This window comes from Stegastes partitus, unplaced genomic scaffold (assembly GCF_000690725.1).
Source record: "Stegastes partitus isolate 25-593 unplaced genomic scaffold, Stegastes_partitus-1.0.2 Scaffold932, whole genome shotgun sequence".
Classification (NCBI taxonomy): Eukaryota; Metazoa; Chordata; class Actinopteri; family Pomacentridae; genus Stegastes; species Stegastes partitus.
In genome coordinates, this window is record NW_007578663.1 from 171,907 (window position 1) to 190,631 (window position 18,725).

Here is an 18,725-nt window from a genome sequence, read left to right on the forward strand (position 1 = left end):
ATCAGGACAACTTGCAGCTTTTATCCAGATGTTGGCCAGATGTTTCCAGGTGTTCTGCTGTGGAAGCTCTTTACTGGAGCTGCTGCGACTCCTGGACATCCTCTACCGCGGCCCAGATAACCGGCGGCTCTATTCACGGCAGAAAGGCGACGCCGCCGCTGCTCTTGTCGGCCCTATCTGCAAACGGGATCTCAGATTAGCATTGCAAAGGGAGGCGGCGGCGGCGCGTCCATTGTGACGCCGGAGGAGGAAGACGAGGAGGAGGAGGCGGTGCTTCCAACAAAGACGAAGGCGAAGGAGGCGGCGATAAACCGGTGTTAAACAGAAAGGAGCCAAGTCGCCCGCCTGACATTTACTTATCGCTCTAAACAGCCGTCCATCTGACCTTTCTGCTACTTTGAATGACATCTGGATATTCTGACGGAATAATCGGCGACAGTAAAAGCAGCGATCCGGAGGCTGATAGGAGGCGGTCGGACGTTGACAAAGAGTGTGAAGGGCGAGCCGAGGGAAGAGGAGCTCCGGGGGAATGTTTACGCCGCCGTCGGCTTGTAGGAGACTGTTTACCGACAACAACAAAGACGATCCTGAAACCTTCAGCTTCCAGATCTTCTCCTCAGAGCTTTGATAGAAACTCCACAGGAGAGGCTAAACTTTCCAAAAACACCAAACATATCAGAGGAAATGTGGAAAAAAACGACAATCAGACAGATCCAAAGTAAAGCAAACTGACACCCAGCAATAAAAAACCCCACAAAGCTTCATCATGTACAGTCCAAACTAAAACACTAGAAGAGAACTAAAATAGAAAGATTAAGATTTGATGGAACTGTGAGGTGCAGGAATGTCTTTTAAATTATTCTTCACTATGATTTTAAAATGTTTTGTGACATTGCAGACAATAACGAGCAAAATCCCAGAAAAAAAACAGGATTAATTTACACGCTAACCACAAAAAAACAATAAAATCGGCCATTGTTACAAATACTCATCAAATCTTTTACAACATTTGACCGTTTGACAGCTTAAAACATTGTTTTACAGATATGTGCTGTATTCTGTGCGTTATTTTACAGATTATTCCGGTTTTGTTAAACTATAGCTACCACAAAAAGACACTTTCACTGCATTTAAATCCAATCTGCTGTCATCATCACAGCTTCCAGACGTCGTTTTGTGGCGCCCTTGCTGTCAGATTTTTACTTTTATCTTTACAGTGCATCTAAAATACATCGCAAACAAAAAGTCGGCGTTTCAGGCGACACGGTTCCTTCAGAATTTAAAACAGTTAAAACTAAAAACCACCAGAAACGTGTTTAATCAACAACAGAAGGCCAACAGAGCCACGACGGATGAATCTCTACCAAAGTTATCAAACAGGTTATAAAACGACAGAAACAAGTCATAAAACGACCAAACTGTGTCATCAGAACTGAACAGAACGTCTTCTGTCTGTGGGATCTTTAAGACACCTGAAAGGTGGATTTAAGGATGATGAGCTCATTTTCAGGACGATTGAGGCTGATTAATAAATGAATTGAAGACGTTTATGCGGCGCCGCAGACACCATGAAGGTTGTCATCAGCGAGGTCGAGCACAATTAAACTTTATTCTAGTCTGAGTCACTTTCAAGGAATAATAAGTCGGACTAGAAAGGTTCCCGTGACCCCAGAAAGAGAAAAAAACAGCCACAGAGGCTTAAAAAGAGCAAATTAAGTGAGTTCAGTAAATGACACTGAACATTTATTTATTTTAATATCTGGAGCTTTTATGTAGACGTTTGAAATGTGGCCGTCGTGGCATTACGGCGATTATGGTCTGAGGAAGCTTTCTATCCTCTGTGTTGATGAGTCTGTTGGGTTTTTATTCAGATTAGTGAGTTTGTTGTTTTACTGATTTATGATTTCAGTTGTTTTAAATGTGCTTCAGAACCGAATCGGACTCAAGAAAAAATCGGACATTTTTAGGTAAAAATGCATCATTCCTGTTGGTCTCCAGGTCATGAACACGTCCACGCAGGACGGTTTGGTCAGTGCACGTAAACAACATTCAGTCAGCCCATCGGATGCTGCAGGTTCGGTTCTGTTGGCGGTAACACGAGGCGGGTCTTACCGGTGTAGACGAAACGCCCTGGCGCTCCTTTGCAGAACTGTTTGGACTTGTAGGACAGCGTGACCTCCACGACCCCGGGGATGTGGCGGGGCGGAGTCTGGACCCGGATGGCGTGAGGAGTGATCAGCTGAAGACACAAAGAACGACAACGGGAAGCTTTTAAAACAGAAACATCAACACGTTGGTCACCAAACGTGCCTTAAAGAGCTGATCTAGTTTGTCGTGTCTTTCTCATTTTCATCCACTTTGGTCTTCAAAAGAAAAAAAAACCAACATTCAGCACTTCAGTCTCCATCTCCTGGTCGCTTATTTCCATGTTTGAATAATAAAGAGACAGAGAAACAACAAGAAGAGAAAAAACAAACAGAAGGAAATGCAAAAAGACCACAAGAGACACAAAAACACGAAAGAGACAAAACGAGTCACAAACCAACGACAACGAGGAACAAAAAGAGCAAAAAGCAAAACCAAACCACCACAAAGATGCAAAGTAGCGAAATAATCTGATTATGACGTTCTCACTACGTTTAAAAGCAAATAAATCCATAACTAACAGTTTCACACGTCGTTTGTTTAATACGTGTTTGTCTTTAGCAGCCAGCCTGACATCCTGTCTGAGCAGCTTCATCAGGGTTCAGTGTCTGTAAGCTGAGGAACAGTTTGAGGATCTTTCTTTCTCTTCCATCAGCAGATCTCTGTAGAAGCACTGGATCTGGGTCAGTGAGCGTTCAGAGGGATTCTGGGTGTTGCAGTCCGTCTGCTCGCCGCCTGACGATCAAAGTGAGATGCGACGGAGGTTCATCTTCCCTCCAGGTGCTCTGCTCTCCTGGACCTGCTTCAATATTTCATGGCTCCGTCTGCGCAGCTCCTCTGCATCTACATATTCTCAGGAACCTGCTGCAGACGCAGCTGTTTGTGTGGAAGATGGAGAAGGTGATGTTTGTGATGGTGCAGCTGTTTACGTTCAGAAGCTTCTGAATCAGTCACCTGATAAACTCACGGCTGTCATTTGTGTTTGTTGGAGAGAAAAAGGAGTTTCATGTGGAGCGACTGTGAGCTCCATCACACACAACAATCCTGAAACCCTTTTAAACCAAACGGAGAGCCTGAAACGGTTCATAAAAACATCTCTTCTGCAGCTTTATCTGATAGGAATGTCCAGTAATAAACCAACATGACCAGGATCCATGTGTGATGCTGACTGAGTCATATCTGAAGAGTTCATTCGCAGAAACAGATCACTGCATCTCCACAAACCTTCATAAACCCACTGCTCCATCGTCTACCTGAGACAACATCCATCAAACTTCACTTATCTCTATTCTTGTCATTTCTACTGAGTCAGATCCACTCAGCTCCAGTCTGAGTGATATCATCTCAAGCAAACAACAAAAAAATAAGTTTTCTGAAAATCTACAGAAATGGAGTTTTCTGTTTTTGTAAATGACCTCTTCAGAGTTCAGCTAGAAGACGTCTGAAATGAACAAAACTGTTCCAGAAAGACACAAAGTGACCAAAACAGGAATGGAGATCAACCAGGAGGAGACGTACGATGACCACAGAGAGGCCTACAGCGCTGCAGCTCTTCCATCACAACCTGGTTCATCTCCAGCCCTCCTAGACCACGAGGCCACCTGCAACCACCAGGTCACTCAGGAAATGGTCACCAGAGGCAGGCCAACCTCTGACTGGAAAGCACTGCCGCAGCCACAGACAGACATGGACACGGACTTGGACTCAGTGGTTGACTGCTCTACAGACTACTTGGACTTCTGTAGGAACACCAGCAACATCAAGGCACTCCTGAACCAGAACAAGGAGGCCTTCAGGGATGGAGACAGAGAGAAGCTCCGGAGAGTCCAACGGGAGCTAAAGCAGGCGAAGAAGGACTACAAGAGGCATGTGGAGAAGAAGCTGGAGAACGACGACACCAGAGAGGAGTGGAGGGGAATGAGGACCATCAGGGGCTCCTCCAAGAAGAACAACCACGGCCAGCGAGCTCAACTACTTCCGCCACAGCTTTGACACAGCAGCCAGTTCCTCTCCCACCAGATCTGTTGCAGCCACTCTCTCATCTTCTGATCCGGTTCTGTCTGGTTCCGGTGCCCAGGGTTTGGTGAACGGCTGAGATCAACGACTACAGACCGGTGGTCCTCACGTCGTACATCAGGAAGACACTGGAGCAGCTGCTTCTCCACCTTCTACAACCACAGCTGGAACACATGCTGGACCCTCTGCAGTCGGGTCTCCAGGAACATCTAGGAGTGGATGGTCCTCTGCATGCTCCACTGATCCATTCTGGGATGTACCGGGTGGATTCAATTTAATACCATCCAAACCCGCTGACTAGGCAGTAAGCTGGAGGACACTTCACTTCCTGGATCAGCTCATGGGGCGGCCACAGTTCGTCAGGCCGAGGAGCTCTGTTCCAACAACGGTACTGAGCAACAATGACCAAAGACACAGCAAAGGACAAGAAGGGACACAATATCGACAAAAACAATACTCAAAATAACACAAAGTGACATAAAAGAACATAGAAGAAACAAAAAGTGACGTCAAATTACCACAAAAGGTTCAAAATTACCCACAGAGAGACACGCAACTCCAGAAATTAATAAAAAATGTCAACCAAGATGCTAGAAATGGCCACAAAGAGACACAAAATGATGCAAAATGAAGTAATATAGTCAAAAACACATGGAAAATACCCACACGGACACAAACAATGGCCAGAAAAAGACACAAAACTATACACAGACGCACAAAACATAGAAAAGAACGAAAAGTGATGTAAAATGACCACAAAGAGACACAGAATGACCACCACATAAACAAAAACAGATGGAAAATAACCATAAAGTCATGCAAATTATTCAAAATCACCACAGAAAGACAAAAAAATGCCCATAGAAGGATGAAAAACTATCACAGAGCAACGTAAAATGACCACAACATGATGCGAAATGACGCAAAACAAACAAAGAGAGATGGAAAATACCAACACAGGCACGAAAAATGGCCAAAAATAACACAAAAAGCAATCAAACTGGTACAAAGAGACATCAAATGACCCAGAAGGGACACGACAAAAGACACAAGATACAACAAAGTGACATTAAACAAACAAAAAATGACCAAGAAGTGATGTAAAATGACCACAAAATGACCACAGAAACACAAATAATGGAAAATAACAAACACAGACTCTCAAAATAATTATATAAAGACACAAAATGAACACAAAGCTACGCAAAATGAGCACAAACTGACAAAAAATATGACAGAAAGGGAGAGAAAATAACAACGAAGACAGAAAAAATGGCTGCAGAGAGACTGAACAACACAAAGAGCCACAAAACAAACACAAAAAGAAGCAAATGAATCAAAAAGAAAAGCAAAGCGACCACAAGGAGAGACAAAGACACAAAAACAGACATATTGCTTTTCTCATTCAGTCTTCTGCTGTCTGACAGTCACAAATGAAAAACTCATGTTAGAGGTTGGAATAATGAATATACGAATAAATACGTTTCAAGGAAGTTTGAAACCTTTGAAGACCGTCCTTAAAGGGACTAAACTCAGCAGGTAAACATGACGATGACGCTCTGAGGCCAACAAATGGGAATCCATTATTTAGAAACCAAGACCTCGTTTGAAACTCTTGTAAAAACAGAATGAACCCACCTCGCTCCAGACCAGCATGGTGCCGAAGACGACCTGCAGGCCGTCGAAGAAGTTGTCTCCGATGAGGATGACGGTGGCGCCGCCGGTTGTCCAGCCCTCGCTCGGACTGATGGCTTTGATGCAGGGCGTGGCTGCTTCGGAAACACACAGCGACAGACGGCAACATGAGCGACGCAGTTAGACATACATAGAAATATATATAAATGCGGAGAAAACACAAATTAAAGCGCTTAAAGTCAAGTTAGCGGCTGCCACAGTTCAGACTGACATCACAGAGTTAGCTTAGCCGATATTCAACATTGTTTTGGTTGTAAATGAAATTCAGTTTTAATTGACTGAAAAATTAGGCTTAAAGCTAATAGCACAGGTTACGTTGATTGGGGAAAAAAAACAGTTTGTTGTTAGCAAATGGCTGAGTATACATGCTAAAATTAGCTAACAGTAGATGTTAGCCATATGTTTACCTCAGGTTTGCTAAGTTTCGTGTAGCAAATAAAGCAGTTTATAAGTTAGCAAGCTATAATTCACAAGCTAAAACAATTTTAAACTAGCTTATGGTTAAGAAAGATGCAAACAAAACATTTTTGTTACCGTTTAACAGAAAAACAAATACTTAAAGACTTTTAATATTTCCGAGCAGTTCAGTTTCGCAGCCTGAACAGTTTGACTCCAGTGGTGCAGATTAGCTGTTGACCTTAGCTAACATTTCAATTTGAATGCTAAATCTGTTTTTTTTCACCGGCTATTTATAAACCTTATCCACTAAACTGGCTGTCAGCTAACCTGGACCAAATTATTTAAATGTTAACAGCCACGAGTTTACTCCAGATTACCAATTAAAACAGATCTGCTAGCCAATAAAGCAGTTTAGAGATTAGCAAGTGATAATTTAATTATCTATACGTAGATTTTTTTAAATATTTTTTTTTTTACAGTTCAGCATCTCAAACAGAAACCGATGATATGAACGAAGCAATCGGATTAGCAGCGTCAAAAGCTTTACTTAAGTTAGCTCACAAAGATTTAGCTGTCAATGTTGACTAACATTTCAATTTGAAAGCTGAAACTGTTTGCTGTAGATTAGCTACTGGTTACGAGCTTTAACAGTTTAGTCCAGGTTAGCTAACATCCAGTTTAGTAATTTAGGTCTGGTTGAGATTAAATAACACTTATGGTATTCAACGAAAACTTCAAACGGGTTCAGATTAGCTGTTCAGTTTCAGATCGATAACTTTGTGGTTCAAGGCAGCTAACAGTTTTATTTATTAGCTTCATGGCTTAGCAGCTAAAATACAAACTTTTTCAGGTTAGCTAACAGGGTTTTAACAGTGTTCATTTTAGCATCTAGCATTTGCTGACATAAGCGGCGTTCAATTTGAAAACTAAAGTTTTGGTTAGCTATAATTAACACTAGCTAGTTAGAATGCAGGTTAGTTGAGCAGCTACATAAGCTGGTTGACATTAGATGAGACTTACTCATATTTTGAACAGTTTGGTTCAGGGGAGCTAATGATTCGTTTAGAACGGTTTGGTTTACAGCTAAAGTTGAATAAAAAGTCAGTTTAGCAGCACTAACAGTTGGACTCAGGGAAGCTAACAGAGCTTTGTTCATGTTAGCAAATGGTTTAGTTTAGCAGCTCACATCTGTGGAGCAAAATTTGGAAGCTAAACCTTAAGCTAACTGGTAAAGTTCATAATTTAAACAACCCAGATTACGTTCAGATTAGCTAACGATGAAGTTAAAAGGTGGACAATTCCTAGCTAACAGCTTAAAGCGTCCAGTTCAAACTGCATCAGTGGGATTACTTCCTGGAAAATTGCACCATTTTTGCTCAAAGCTTGCAAAATAAATGATTTTTCTGCAGTATTAACAACATTATTTGCATATTTTTTGTCCAGTGTAGTCATGGCCTGAGCAAACAGCCGTCCTCCTAAAACATTCGAGCCTGACCTCTAACTTCCTCGTTATTAAAACAGAACAGGACAACAGATCTGTAACAGAACCTTTCCATTTCTGACATCCGCAGAGAGCTTTAAGGCAGATTCCTGTCCACCAGCAGCCTGTAATTCACTAATAATACATGCAAAATGATTGGTTTTTCCAGGGCCACAGGGATCAATAAGGGGCTCCACATAAACAGCGTCTCCGCGATGACTAGACTGGTGTCCGGACAGTCGGACTCCAAGCTGTGACGAGGCTTTACAGCCTTTTCCCGGACCGAGAGCCGTTTTATTGGGAGGACGATCTGATATTCCAGGCAGAGCTCTGAGTTTCATTTGTTTACTATGTGATCTGATCTATAAAGCTGCGTTCAGAGACTATTAAAACATCCCGCTTACAAATTTCTCCACTGTAAGTGGAATAATGACCTTCTACTACAAGTTACTGGCAGCTCATGGAAAAAGCAGGAGAGGGGCTTCAGAAAACCATTATACACATTTAAACAAGTCATTTTAATTGTTATTTATCCATTATTCATTCCATTATTGCTTGCTAAAACCGCGCGAAGGACGAAAAACATCCCGATTCTGACGTTTTTTGAAACTACAACAGAAAACTCAAGAATATATTTTTTTTTTCCAGGATGATCAAATCGTATTTTTCACACTAAAGATGAATGATCCTGTCACCATCAGTTATGATTACAGTCATTTTTCAGTCCCAACTAACATAAAAAAGTACAACTGGTAGATTTTATGTCTCGGTGTGAAGATAAGTTTGATCATTTTAAGACATTTTATCTCCACACGAAACGTAAATGGAGTCGCAAACGTCGAGTTTTGTCCTTTGTTGGGATCTTCTAAAATGCTGTCAATAGTAACAGACAGGAACTCAAACTGAGCTGAATTTAATGACAAATATTGTAGATTTTGCCTGATTTCAAGATGGATTAACGGTTTTATTATCCCATTTCAAGACATTAACCAAAGCTGAGGTAACTTTATAGACAAATAGTTTAGTTTCAGTATCTTTTGGTGAAAGTTTGTTTTACAAAAACTGAGATTATAAAACACAAATGAACTCATTGAAGTCCAAAAGCCACCAGTGAGTTTAAAATGGATGTTTTTAAAAATGCTAAAACGACACCCTTTATCAGTCCGGATTATAGTCAGAGAGGAGGCTGGAAGAGCATCCAGCTGGTGTGCAGAGTAAAGAGGGAAAAGTCTGCAGAGGTTGTAAACATTCAGGCTCAAAGTGACTCAAAATGACACAAGCACATCCACAATTGTCCAAAAACATCTACAAAATGAGCAGAAAAATGACAAAAATGAGACAGAACAAGCACAAAAAGACACAATAAAGACAAACAACACAAACGAGACGCTGGACAACAGAAAGGAAACACGTTGTAGAGGTTGAAAAACTACAAATAGTTCAACATGTATCGCTTGTGGAGGATCCGTGTTGGTAACATCTGTGGACAGATGTTGGACACATTCTTTAAATGTTTGTCAAATGAAATCTAAAAAAATTCAACCTTTTGTCAAACTGACAGGAGACATTTCTGAGTTGTTTCTCCTTTCTTATGCTGGTCCTGTTTCCATAGAGGAGCATGTTTCAGTTTGTAAAGTAAAACTACTAATATCCAGAATACTGGTGTGTTTTTGACTCTTGATGCATCAACATTCAGGTTTGTGATGTTTCAAAGCGTCTACATCCAGGTTTTGACACTTTACCGTCTGATATCCAGTTGTTTTTTTGGCAATTTCATGCATTAATATCCTGAATTTAGCAAATTCGTTTAGACATAAGTGGCTTTATTTCTACAGATAAGTCAGTAACTTGCTGCTACAGGAGAGAACATTCATCAGGACCTGAGCACAAACACTGAACTGATATTTAAAGCGACTCATTCAAGCCGCAGACTTCAGGGTCCTCGGCTGCAGGATCAACTTGTGAAAGTCACTCAGAGTTTCCAGATGAAAGCGAGTCGTCGACGCGGCCTCCCTGAACCCTGCAGCTGCTGCCGAGGGTCGACCACTCGATTGTCATTTCCTTATTAATTTTCTCCTTTTGTCGCGGCGGTAAACAAACAGTCCAGCGGGTCTGAGGGGCGGCTGGAGACGCTCTGATCAAATGAATAGAGCACAAAGACGAGGAGCAGGCGGCGGAAAGTTTTATCGCCGAGGGCCGCGGACAAAGGCGGGAGCAGATGTTGAGGCTTTTATCGCCTCTGAAAACATCCCCGTCTGTAGGAGATGAAAGACTCCGCGGCCCCGCTCGGGGGCCGCCGGCCCACCATTGGGCCCCTTTGGCCCCTCCAGGACACTGTGCGATGCCCTCTGAGCTCTGGTTCGACCTGATTTGATAAAAGTTTCCTGAACGTCTGGAGGTGTTTTCACAGAACATCTGACAGATTAGTGTCAAGCAGCGTTTGTTTTGCATCTCAGGACGTGCCAGACGGGTGGGTTTGTTTGTCACACAGGACAAGCAGAAAGTTTGGATGACCACAGGAGGGCAGCTTTGTCTTTGATCAACTACCTTATCTCACATGAGGCGCCCGCGGTGTGATGAACACCACCCATCTGGTGCTGCAAGTAGGTTAAACCAAACGAGACGATTACATCAGCAGCAGCGCCGGCCGGGAGAGAACACCTCAAATTTAGTCGAAGGAAAGCTGCAGTGCGAGTCATCTGGGGAGGGAAACAGGGAGGACGCCGAGTCTGACTGGTGGCAACTGTTTTAGGTGTTTGTTTTACTCTGTTTCACAGCCCACAGGGGTGGAGTTAGACTAAAATGTCAGATGTCTACAAAATTATACAAGAAGTGGAAGCTACAGTTTTGTAGTTCTTGCTGCTGAGGTTTTATCATGTGCCCTGAAATGATAAGCCCCACCCGTACGGCGCTCCAAGTAGGTTACAAGAAGTGAAGCATCTCTCCTGAAAAAGCCTAAAACTTTAAAACAAGCTGAAGGAAACTTCAAAGCGATGTGGTTGGAGAGTGTTTCTGATGTCTAACGGCATAAAGGTTTGTTTGAATCCACTGTACGTCCCAGAGGGGTGGAGTTTTTGCTAAAATGACTAAAATGTCTGAAGGCCAGATTAATGTGTGTGGAAGTGGCTGAGATTTTATCAGGTGCCCTGAAATGGTAAGCTCCACCCATCTGGTGCTCCAGTTAGGTTGAAACAAGTGAACCATCTCGCCTGGAAAAGCCTCAAACTTTAAAACAAGTTGAGGGAGACTTTAGAGCAACGTGGTTTGGGAGTATTTTTGATGTCTGACTGGTGGCAAGTTGATGAACAGTTTGATTCGCCCTACTGTATGTCCCAGATGGGTGGTGTTTGGTTAAGCAGGCTCATTGAGAAGTCAGGCAAGAGTGAACGAAAGAAACTTCTTTGTTCTTTTTTCACTTTTCTGCTAAGATTTTATCAGGTAATCTGAAGCAGTATTCCAAGGAGGCGGAAACAAGTGAACCAAGAACATCACGTCTCCTGGAAAGGCCTCAAACTCACAAGTCCAACTAAACTGCAGAGGGAATCTTGTGGGGAGTGAAAGAGGGAGAACATGACGTGTTTCTGGAGTCTAACTCGTGGTAAACTGTTTGTTTTAGTCCACTGAACGTCCCAACTTGGTATTCTTTTGCTTCTAAGATTTTATCAAGTGCCTTGAGATATACAGCTCCACCCGTCTGGTGTTGTAAGTAGGCTAAAACAAGTGAACCATCTCTCCTGGAAACGCCTCAAACTTTAAAACAAGTCAGAGCAATGTGGTTAAGAAGCATTTTTGATGTCTGACTGGTGGCGTATTGTTTCAGGAGTTTGTTTTATTCCCTTGCATGTCCCAGATGGGTGGAGTTTACCTTGGCCACAGTAACTGACGAATGCCACAAGGACAGAAGTTTCTGAAAGCCACTCGAGTCTACTTTTCTGTGGTGGACTTGGCCACCTTCTGCTTTCTGTTGCCCCAGTAGGCTAAGCCCCACTTGTCTGGTGTCCAGAGGAGGTTAAAACAAGTGAAGCAGTGACACCATCTCTCCTGGAAACGCGTCAAACCTTTAATCGAGTCGAGGGAGACGGCGGAGTGGAAGGTTTACTGGACGAGAGCGGAACATACATGCACTCGCCGGTGTTTAACAGTGTTTAAAGTACATTTCAGGTTCGTTTTATTGTCCTGGGAGTGACAGACGGGTGGAGTGTGCCAAACAGGACAGAAGAATGTGCATGAAGAAGTGTTTAGCTTTACCTGGTGGTAACTGAAGCCATAAAACCCACCCACCTGGTGCTCCAAGGTGGACAAAATAAACTCTTCAGACTGGTCTGTTTACACCTGAGTGGAGTTTTTTTTGGCTAACTATGTGTGTTTGTTTTACTCTCTTGCAGTGGAGCACATCAGAGAGCTATCACACCACTTAGCTGTGATATGTTTGTCAGTAAAACGTGCTACTGGAAGGCTTAGCTCCGCCCTCCTGGCACTCCAACTAGGTCGAATCAAGCGAGAGCCTTATGTCATGGCTCCTAGAAGCGGCGCGGTGAGGCGGGAGGGTTTTATTAGAGCAGGGACAGGGCAAAGTGGCATTAAAGTTTACAACTTCAGAGGAAATGTTGCCGCTGAGCTCCGGCTCTCAGCGTCGAGTTTCACCGTGTGAAGTTTATACGCAGGATGATGCATTTTATTTGGTCGCTGGAAGAACGGAGCGTTTGTTCGCCGCCACCGTCTAGAAAGAACAGGACGTCCAGCATGTTTTACTCTTTCCTCACCGCAGAGCGTCTTCTGGCTTCACTCACGTTCATTTTTCCTTTGTCTCTTGTTAAACCTGTAACTGAAGCCGACTTCGCCGGAGCAGCTTTTTTCTTCACTGTGGCTCATTTTTCACTGCAAATCTAAAGTCTCGCAGCTCGACGGAAACAGAACAACCAGAGATGTCTCCCGTCAGTTCGACACAGATCGGAGAACATTATACATTACGTTCAGAATTTAAAAAAAAACAAACTCAAAACCCAGCGCCAACATGTCCACAGACTTCACAAACACTGGAACAATAAGGAGGTTCTATTCTAAATGCATGAAACTGCAAATGAACCAACAGTTTTAAATGAGTTTAAATCGATGTTAAAGGACGGAGCACCAATGTGCAGTTTAACTTCTATGAAAACCAACAATCATCGGACGCATCCTGAAGTTTTTGTCCTTGTTTTGGTTCAACTCTTGTCTGTTTTTACACTCATTACATTCAGTGTTGAGATCTGAGTCCTTCCATTTCAAATAATCGGCTTCCTTCTGCTCCAACTAGTTCGAAACTTTTTAATCACAAACTCTGGATATTTAAAACACAGGAAGCTAAAGTGTCGTAGATGTATATTGATAGGAACTGGTTCACAGTGCCAGCATTTCATTTTACAATTAGTTGTATAGAATTCATGACGTCTGAAGTCACTGACACTTTGTGCTGTATTAACATTTTATTTTCTTAGATATGTTTACAGAACCACTTCCTCCAGAACCCTGCTCTACCTGGATCAGACTATCGACTAATATTTTAAATCACTTCTTATAGACTCCCTTTTGAGTGATGTTCTCTTTTATTTCTCTTTTATATTTTCGCCCGTTTCTTTTCCCTTCTTATATCAGTACTGCCTGCTGCCCTGCTCTCTTTTCTCTTTTTTTAATTTATGTTTATCTTCAGCTTTTATCCTAATTCCCCTCTGTGATGTCGTCTTTTCAATCAGTTTTACTAGTTTTATTATAATACACCTTCAGGAGTGACCCAACTTGTTCTTTTTCATTTTTATTGTGTGTATTTTTATATTTTGAGTGTTTGCCTGCACTTTTTATACGTGTTGTTTACCTGTGTTACCTTGTCTCTGTGTGCTGTATTTCTTTGTTATGTTAAAGCACTTTGGGAATTCTGTTCTTAAAAAGAGATATACAAATAAAATGTATTATTATATTTATACATTATTGTCGTTTTTGTGCTACAACTTGCTCAGTTGTTTGTAAAACTTGAATCAAAAATACTTACCAAGTGTTTCACATTAAAAGCCTTCTACATGTTTAGTTTTGCATTACTGCGACCTGCAGCTCCGTTTGGTTCAGAACACACCAGCTGTAGTTATCACTAGTCATCGATTTGTTTGTTATCATGAGCTTTACATGACAGCTTCTTCTTTTCTTTTCGTTTTTCCACTCAGCTACAATCACAGAGTATTTGATCTACTTGTCCAACATACACGATGAGAAACACCAGGTGTTTATCTGGAATAGTTCCTCACATGTTGTCGTTCAAACAGAAACAAACTTGTGGAAGTGGATCAGCGAGCGGTTAAAGACAGAATAAATAATTCTCAGTCTAAAATGTCACAGTTCTACTCGTGAATACCGACTGTTTAAAGATTTTCAGGCAGGTTTTTTAATTGTTTTAATTTTGTTTATTTTATTTGTGTTCCCCCACTCGCCCTACAGCTGCCTGTGGCACTTGCCAGGCTGCCATTGTAAACAAGAATCTTGTTCTTAATGTCTTTGCCTGGTTAAATAAAGGTTAAAGGTTAAAGATGGTCAGAGAAGAAACGATAATGTGATGATGCTCCTTCGGCGTCTCTGAGCGACGTCTTACCTTCAGAGGGGTCCAGGCGTCGGGCGCGGCGGCCATGTTTGGAGTTGTTGTGGACGAACATGTTGTCTGAAACGGCCAAGACGTGACCGTCCACGTTGACCGTAGTGGAAACCACCACCTGTGGTCCAAACACACGGCGCTCTGGTTGGTTTCAAACTGAACTCTTTTTGGATCAAAGGCACCTGCTGCCTGACACTCACCTGGAACCGCCTCATGTCTCGCGGATTTCCTGCATTTTTCAAACAGTTCTGATTGCACTTGAGGAAGAACTTCAGGAAGAATCTGGAAGGAAAAAACAGAGCAGACGAACGGATCAGTCTGGAGGAATGCTTTGTGTCAATCTGATTAAACCAGAACTAAAGAATTCAGAAGAGAACAGTGAAGATAAATGAAGCCAGTCTGACTTCACAGGACGCTCGTTTAACACCAGAGGCTTCAACAACACGACGCTGCTGGAATAAAAACAAGTTCTGTCGTTAAATAAACTGTTCAGCTGAAGACAGGAAGAGAAACACGTCCATGTGCATCATAAACATATAAATAAAACATATGAACACATTTCCACGTTAAGAGAAATATTTACTAAATCTAGCAGAAGCAGTGATGATTTAAATGGTCTGCATCTATATTCACACACATTCATACACCAACGGCGACAGAGCTGCCATACAAGGTGCTGCCGGCCATCAGGAGCAGCTTCAGGTCCAGTGTCTTGCCCAAGGACACTTGGACTGTAGAGGGGCCGGGAAGTGAACCACCAACCTCACAATCAGTGGACAACCTGCTCCACAGCCGCCCACTATGACAATATGACCACAACAAACAAAAAGTCCTGTTTAATGACCACAAAGAGAAACATCCATCCATCATCTCAACACCTCAGGGTCGTGGGGGGCTGGAGCCTATCCCAGCTGACTCAGGGTGAAGGCAGGTTCACCTGGACAGGTAACCAGTCTATCACAGGGCTACACTTAGAGACAGACAACCAAGCACACTCACATTCTGTGGTTTCACGAGATATTAACTAGAAAACGTCTGTAAAATCGGTCGAAAAAACATTTTTAAACTCTTCATATGCTTCACTTTTCTTTCAAAATAAGAGCATGTTTCAGAATCAGAAATACTTTTTTGATCCCTTTGAGGGGAAACTGCTTTCAGTTGTAGATGCTCCCAGTCAAAAGTCTTCAAGAAGTAGGAAGTAAAAATATATAATAAAATATAAAGTACTAATATCTTCCCAGGACCAAGCACCGAACCTGGGGGGACAGGGCCTTTTCTGTCGCCGCCCCCACCCTCTGGAACTCCCTCCCACAACATATACGAGACACCTCAGACTCAGCAATATTCAAATGTAAACTAAAAACTCATCTGTTCCGCTCTGCTTTTCCCACCTAGGCCTCAGCTTTATTTCGATATTTACTGTTTTTTTGTTTTTTATATTTTATTTTTTCACCTGCTTGCTGTATTTCTTTATTGTCAACCTTTGTATTTATTGCTTGTTGTTTAATGCTTTTATTTCTTTGCTTTTATCCTGTGAAGCATCTTTGAGTTCTTGAAAAGCGCTATACAAATAAAATGAATTATTATTATTATTATTATTATTATATGAAAATAACACAAAAAATATAACACAAAATAAATACACATTCTGCAAAAAATGACTTCAATTTCTGTTAGATAATCATGTTTTTACAAATTTAAATAAAGTGAAACTTTGTGAGTTTTGATGTGGATTTTATCTAAAACTTTTGGGGTGTCTTAATGTTTTTTTATAGTTAACATGGAAATTCACACTTCTTTCAGTGATTTAGCAAAAACGGAGAAATGAACTATTAAAACTTTTTTTCTAACTGTAATTTTTCAACAGTTTAGTGCTAATTTCCCAATTTTTGTTAAAGTACGAACAAGTAAAATCAAAGAACAAAACGTATGAATTTGCATGTTAACGATGTTTTTTCTTCTTCTCTTTTCAGATAACACAAATTTACACTTTTTCCTTTGATTTTACCAGATATCTTCATTTTAACAAAAGTAAGTTATTTATATTATATTTATATTCCCATTTGTCTGTCCTTCATAATAACATAATCTTTCTTCTACATAGCGGCACATATGTCATATCATTATAACACAAAGAAAACTGCTCCTGGTAAAATGTAAAAGATTGAGTAGCTATTTTCCCAAATACAGATTTCTGATGTTCAGGTTTTTTGGCCCTTTTTTTTTTTTTTTTAACAGTTAAGGTAGAAATCAACACTTGTCTTTCTGTCATTTAAATGGTCAAAAATGAGACTAAATTGTTCCAAAAGATGCAGTTAAAGCTGTTTTAAATGTTTTACAGTGCGTACTTTTATCACTGCTACTTCCGTGTAAGAAAACTTGTTAAATAAACTACGATAAAACATCCTTTGTCTTCTGCTGGATCATGTGATCTCAGAGGACACGTCGAGGCCCGGCGCTGGTCCACATGCCGATGAGCGTCTTGGCGTTTCCGTGTCGGGTCACATCTCGCCTCTTTATCTCGCACGAAATGATCTTTTCCGCGGTGGCGTCTCGATAAAGACGGTCGACACTTGGCGCAGACTTATGGCGTCTCATTAGGAGCCGCCTTTTTGATTTTTCCTCCCCGCTCGCTGATTTACGCCGATTCGTTCGGCAGCTGAGGAGTATTGATTGGGAATGGATATCAATGGGAGCGGGTGGCAATAACTGGCAGCTCTGGAGGAGGACGGTGGGGGGGTTCAGAATGGATTGCCACCTTAATGCATTTCCCACTGCCTTGTAATCTGTGCACATCCATCTGCGGGACCATCAGCGCCCCTCCCCCACCCTCTGATGGAGCGCCTCCTTTTTAATTGCCACATTATCACAATAATAATCCGGGCAGTTAACAAGCGGCAAGGTCGCAGACAGACATGTCACATTAACCAGGGGATAACCTCGGCAGAGTATACCCGCAGCCCGGCTCCTTGTTCTTCTGCCGCCGCCGAAGCAAGGCATGCTGGGAGCACGCGAGGAGGAGGGCGGTGGATATAAATGGGGGCTCTGCGAGGTTGGCATCGATTTCCACCTTAATAAGACAGTAACAGTATCTTTAAAAACACACAGCGGGGCCCAGATCTGCTGTCTGCACAGTCTGGTTTTTACAGTTTTCTGTAAAATAAACTCAGACTTTTACCTCAAAGTGACACTAATTGAGCAGCGATGAGGACGTCACAGGTTCATCTCAGTGAGTGGAGCGGTTCAGGCTGGATCTTTGGTAATTAACGGTGATTTTAATAACATGAAAGACATTCATTAGTTTATATCTTGAAGGGGCCTTCATTTGGATTCAGACTCAAGCTGAAGAGTTTCTTTTCAATTTAAAGCAGCTTTTAAACAACTTTAAAACCCGTCAAGACTTTTAGAAATCAGCTGACTGTCAGTGTGAGGATGTGCAGACGGCTGTAAACCAGTTAAATGTTCACTATAAACCTGCCGTTTTCTGGGTTGAGGAAAATAAGCAAACAAAATGTGAAAAATGCATTTTAATCCACCGCTGTATGCCGGAAGTTTCAAGGTTGTTTTTTTTTCCCCGTTGAGATTGAATTATTTATTCTATTACAAACGATATATTTTTTAATGGAATAACTCTGATCTCGTGGCTCCAGCTGGTTGGTGTGTAAAATAATCTGAAATGAAGGGACTGCTGCCATCATTCTTATATCTTACATTTTAAAAAAATTACTAACAGCAGCTAACAAATCTTTAAAAATGTATTGACACATTGCAAATTTGTACGCTAATTGAAAAACTGGCATCCTGTGGCCACACCTGTGCTGCTATATTTGGTCCTTAAACCGTAATGAAAAGTCCGTAAAATCCATTAAATTATCAGGATTATTCTGGATTAAATGCAATAAATATTTAAAAACTTAATACGAATCCCTGAACATCATTAACTGGTAAATACTTCACAAATCTTAAAATATCAATCTGCATAAATTAAAATGTGTTAAAAAGACGTCTGCTGGTGACTGAACTCATCATCAGTTATTTCTAATCCATGTTTTGTGTCTTTTATTATTACTGTTTTGTATTTTGGAGAGTTTTCTCGTAAAGACAGATAAATGCATGTTTGACAGGTTTAGTTTATCCATCTATCTATCTATATATATATATACACACACATATATAATTATATCAGGGATCCTTACACTAACTACATATTATAGATGTTTGAAAGGTTCTTTTTTAAAAAAAAGTTTGTCTGTTGGTGATTGGAATTGAGATTTAAGAGGTAAATTAGGAGTTTGGTCACTTTCTTGCCGCGTAAAGACATTTAAACAGGTTTAGTTTAAACAGTCCGACATGGAGGTTTTATATTTTATCTAC

General features: G+C 41.4%; 1 protein-coding gene across 4 annotated transcripts in view; it reads right to left on the reverse strand.

The window, feature by feature from the left end:
* Window positions 1-18,725, reverse strand: part of LOC103366337 (transcription factor COE3-like) — a 193,816-nt gene that overhangs the window by 45,677 nt on the left and 129,414 nt on the right. For 3 of the 4 annotated variants that reach the window (XR_520662.1, XM_008294037.1, XM_008294035.1), the window contains exons 7-10: window positions 14,552-14,633; window positions 14,352-14,469; window positions 5,800-5,933; window positions 2,113-2,239 (exon numbers count right to left, since the gene is read on the reverse strand). Coding sequence is in view for 3 of the 4 variants with exons in the window: in XM_008294037.1 (XP_008292259.1) it covers window positions 2,113-2,239; window positions 5,800-5,933; window positions 14,352-14,469; window positions 14,552-14,633 (461 nt within the window). In the remaining variant the exon portion in view is untranslated. The remainder of the gene's footprint in view (window positions 1-2,112; window positions 2,240-5,799; window positions 5,934-14,351; window positions 14,470-14,551; window positions 14,634-18,725) is intronic. The other variant, XM_008294036.1, reaches the window with a different exon arrangement.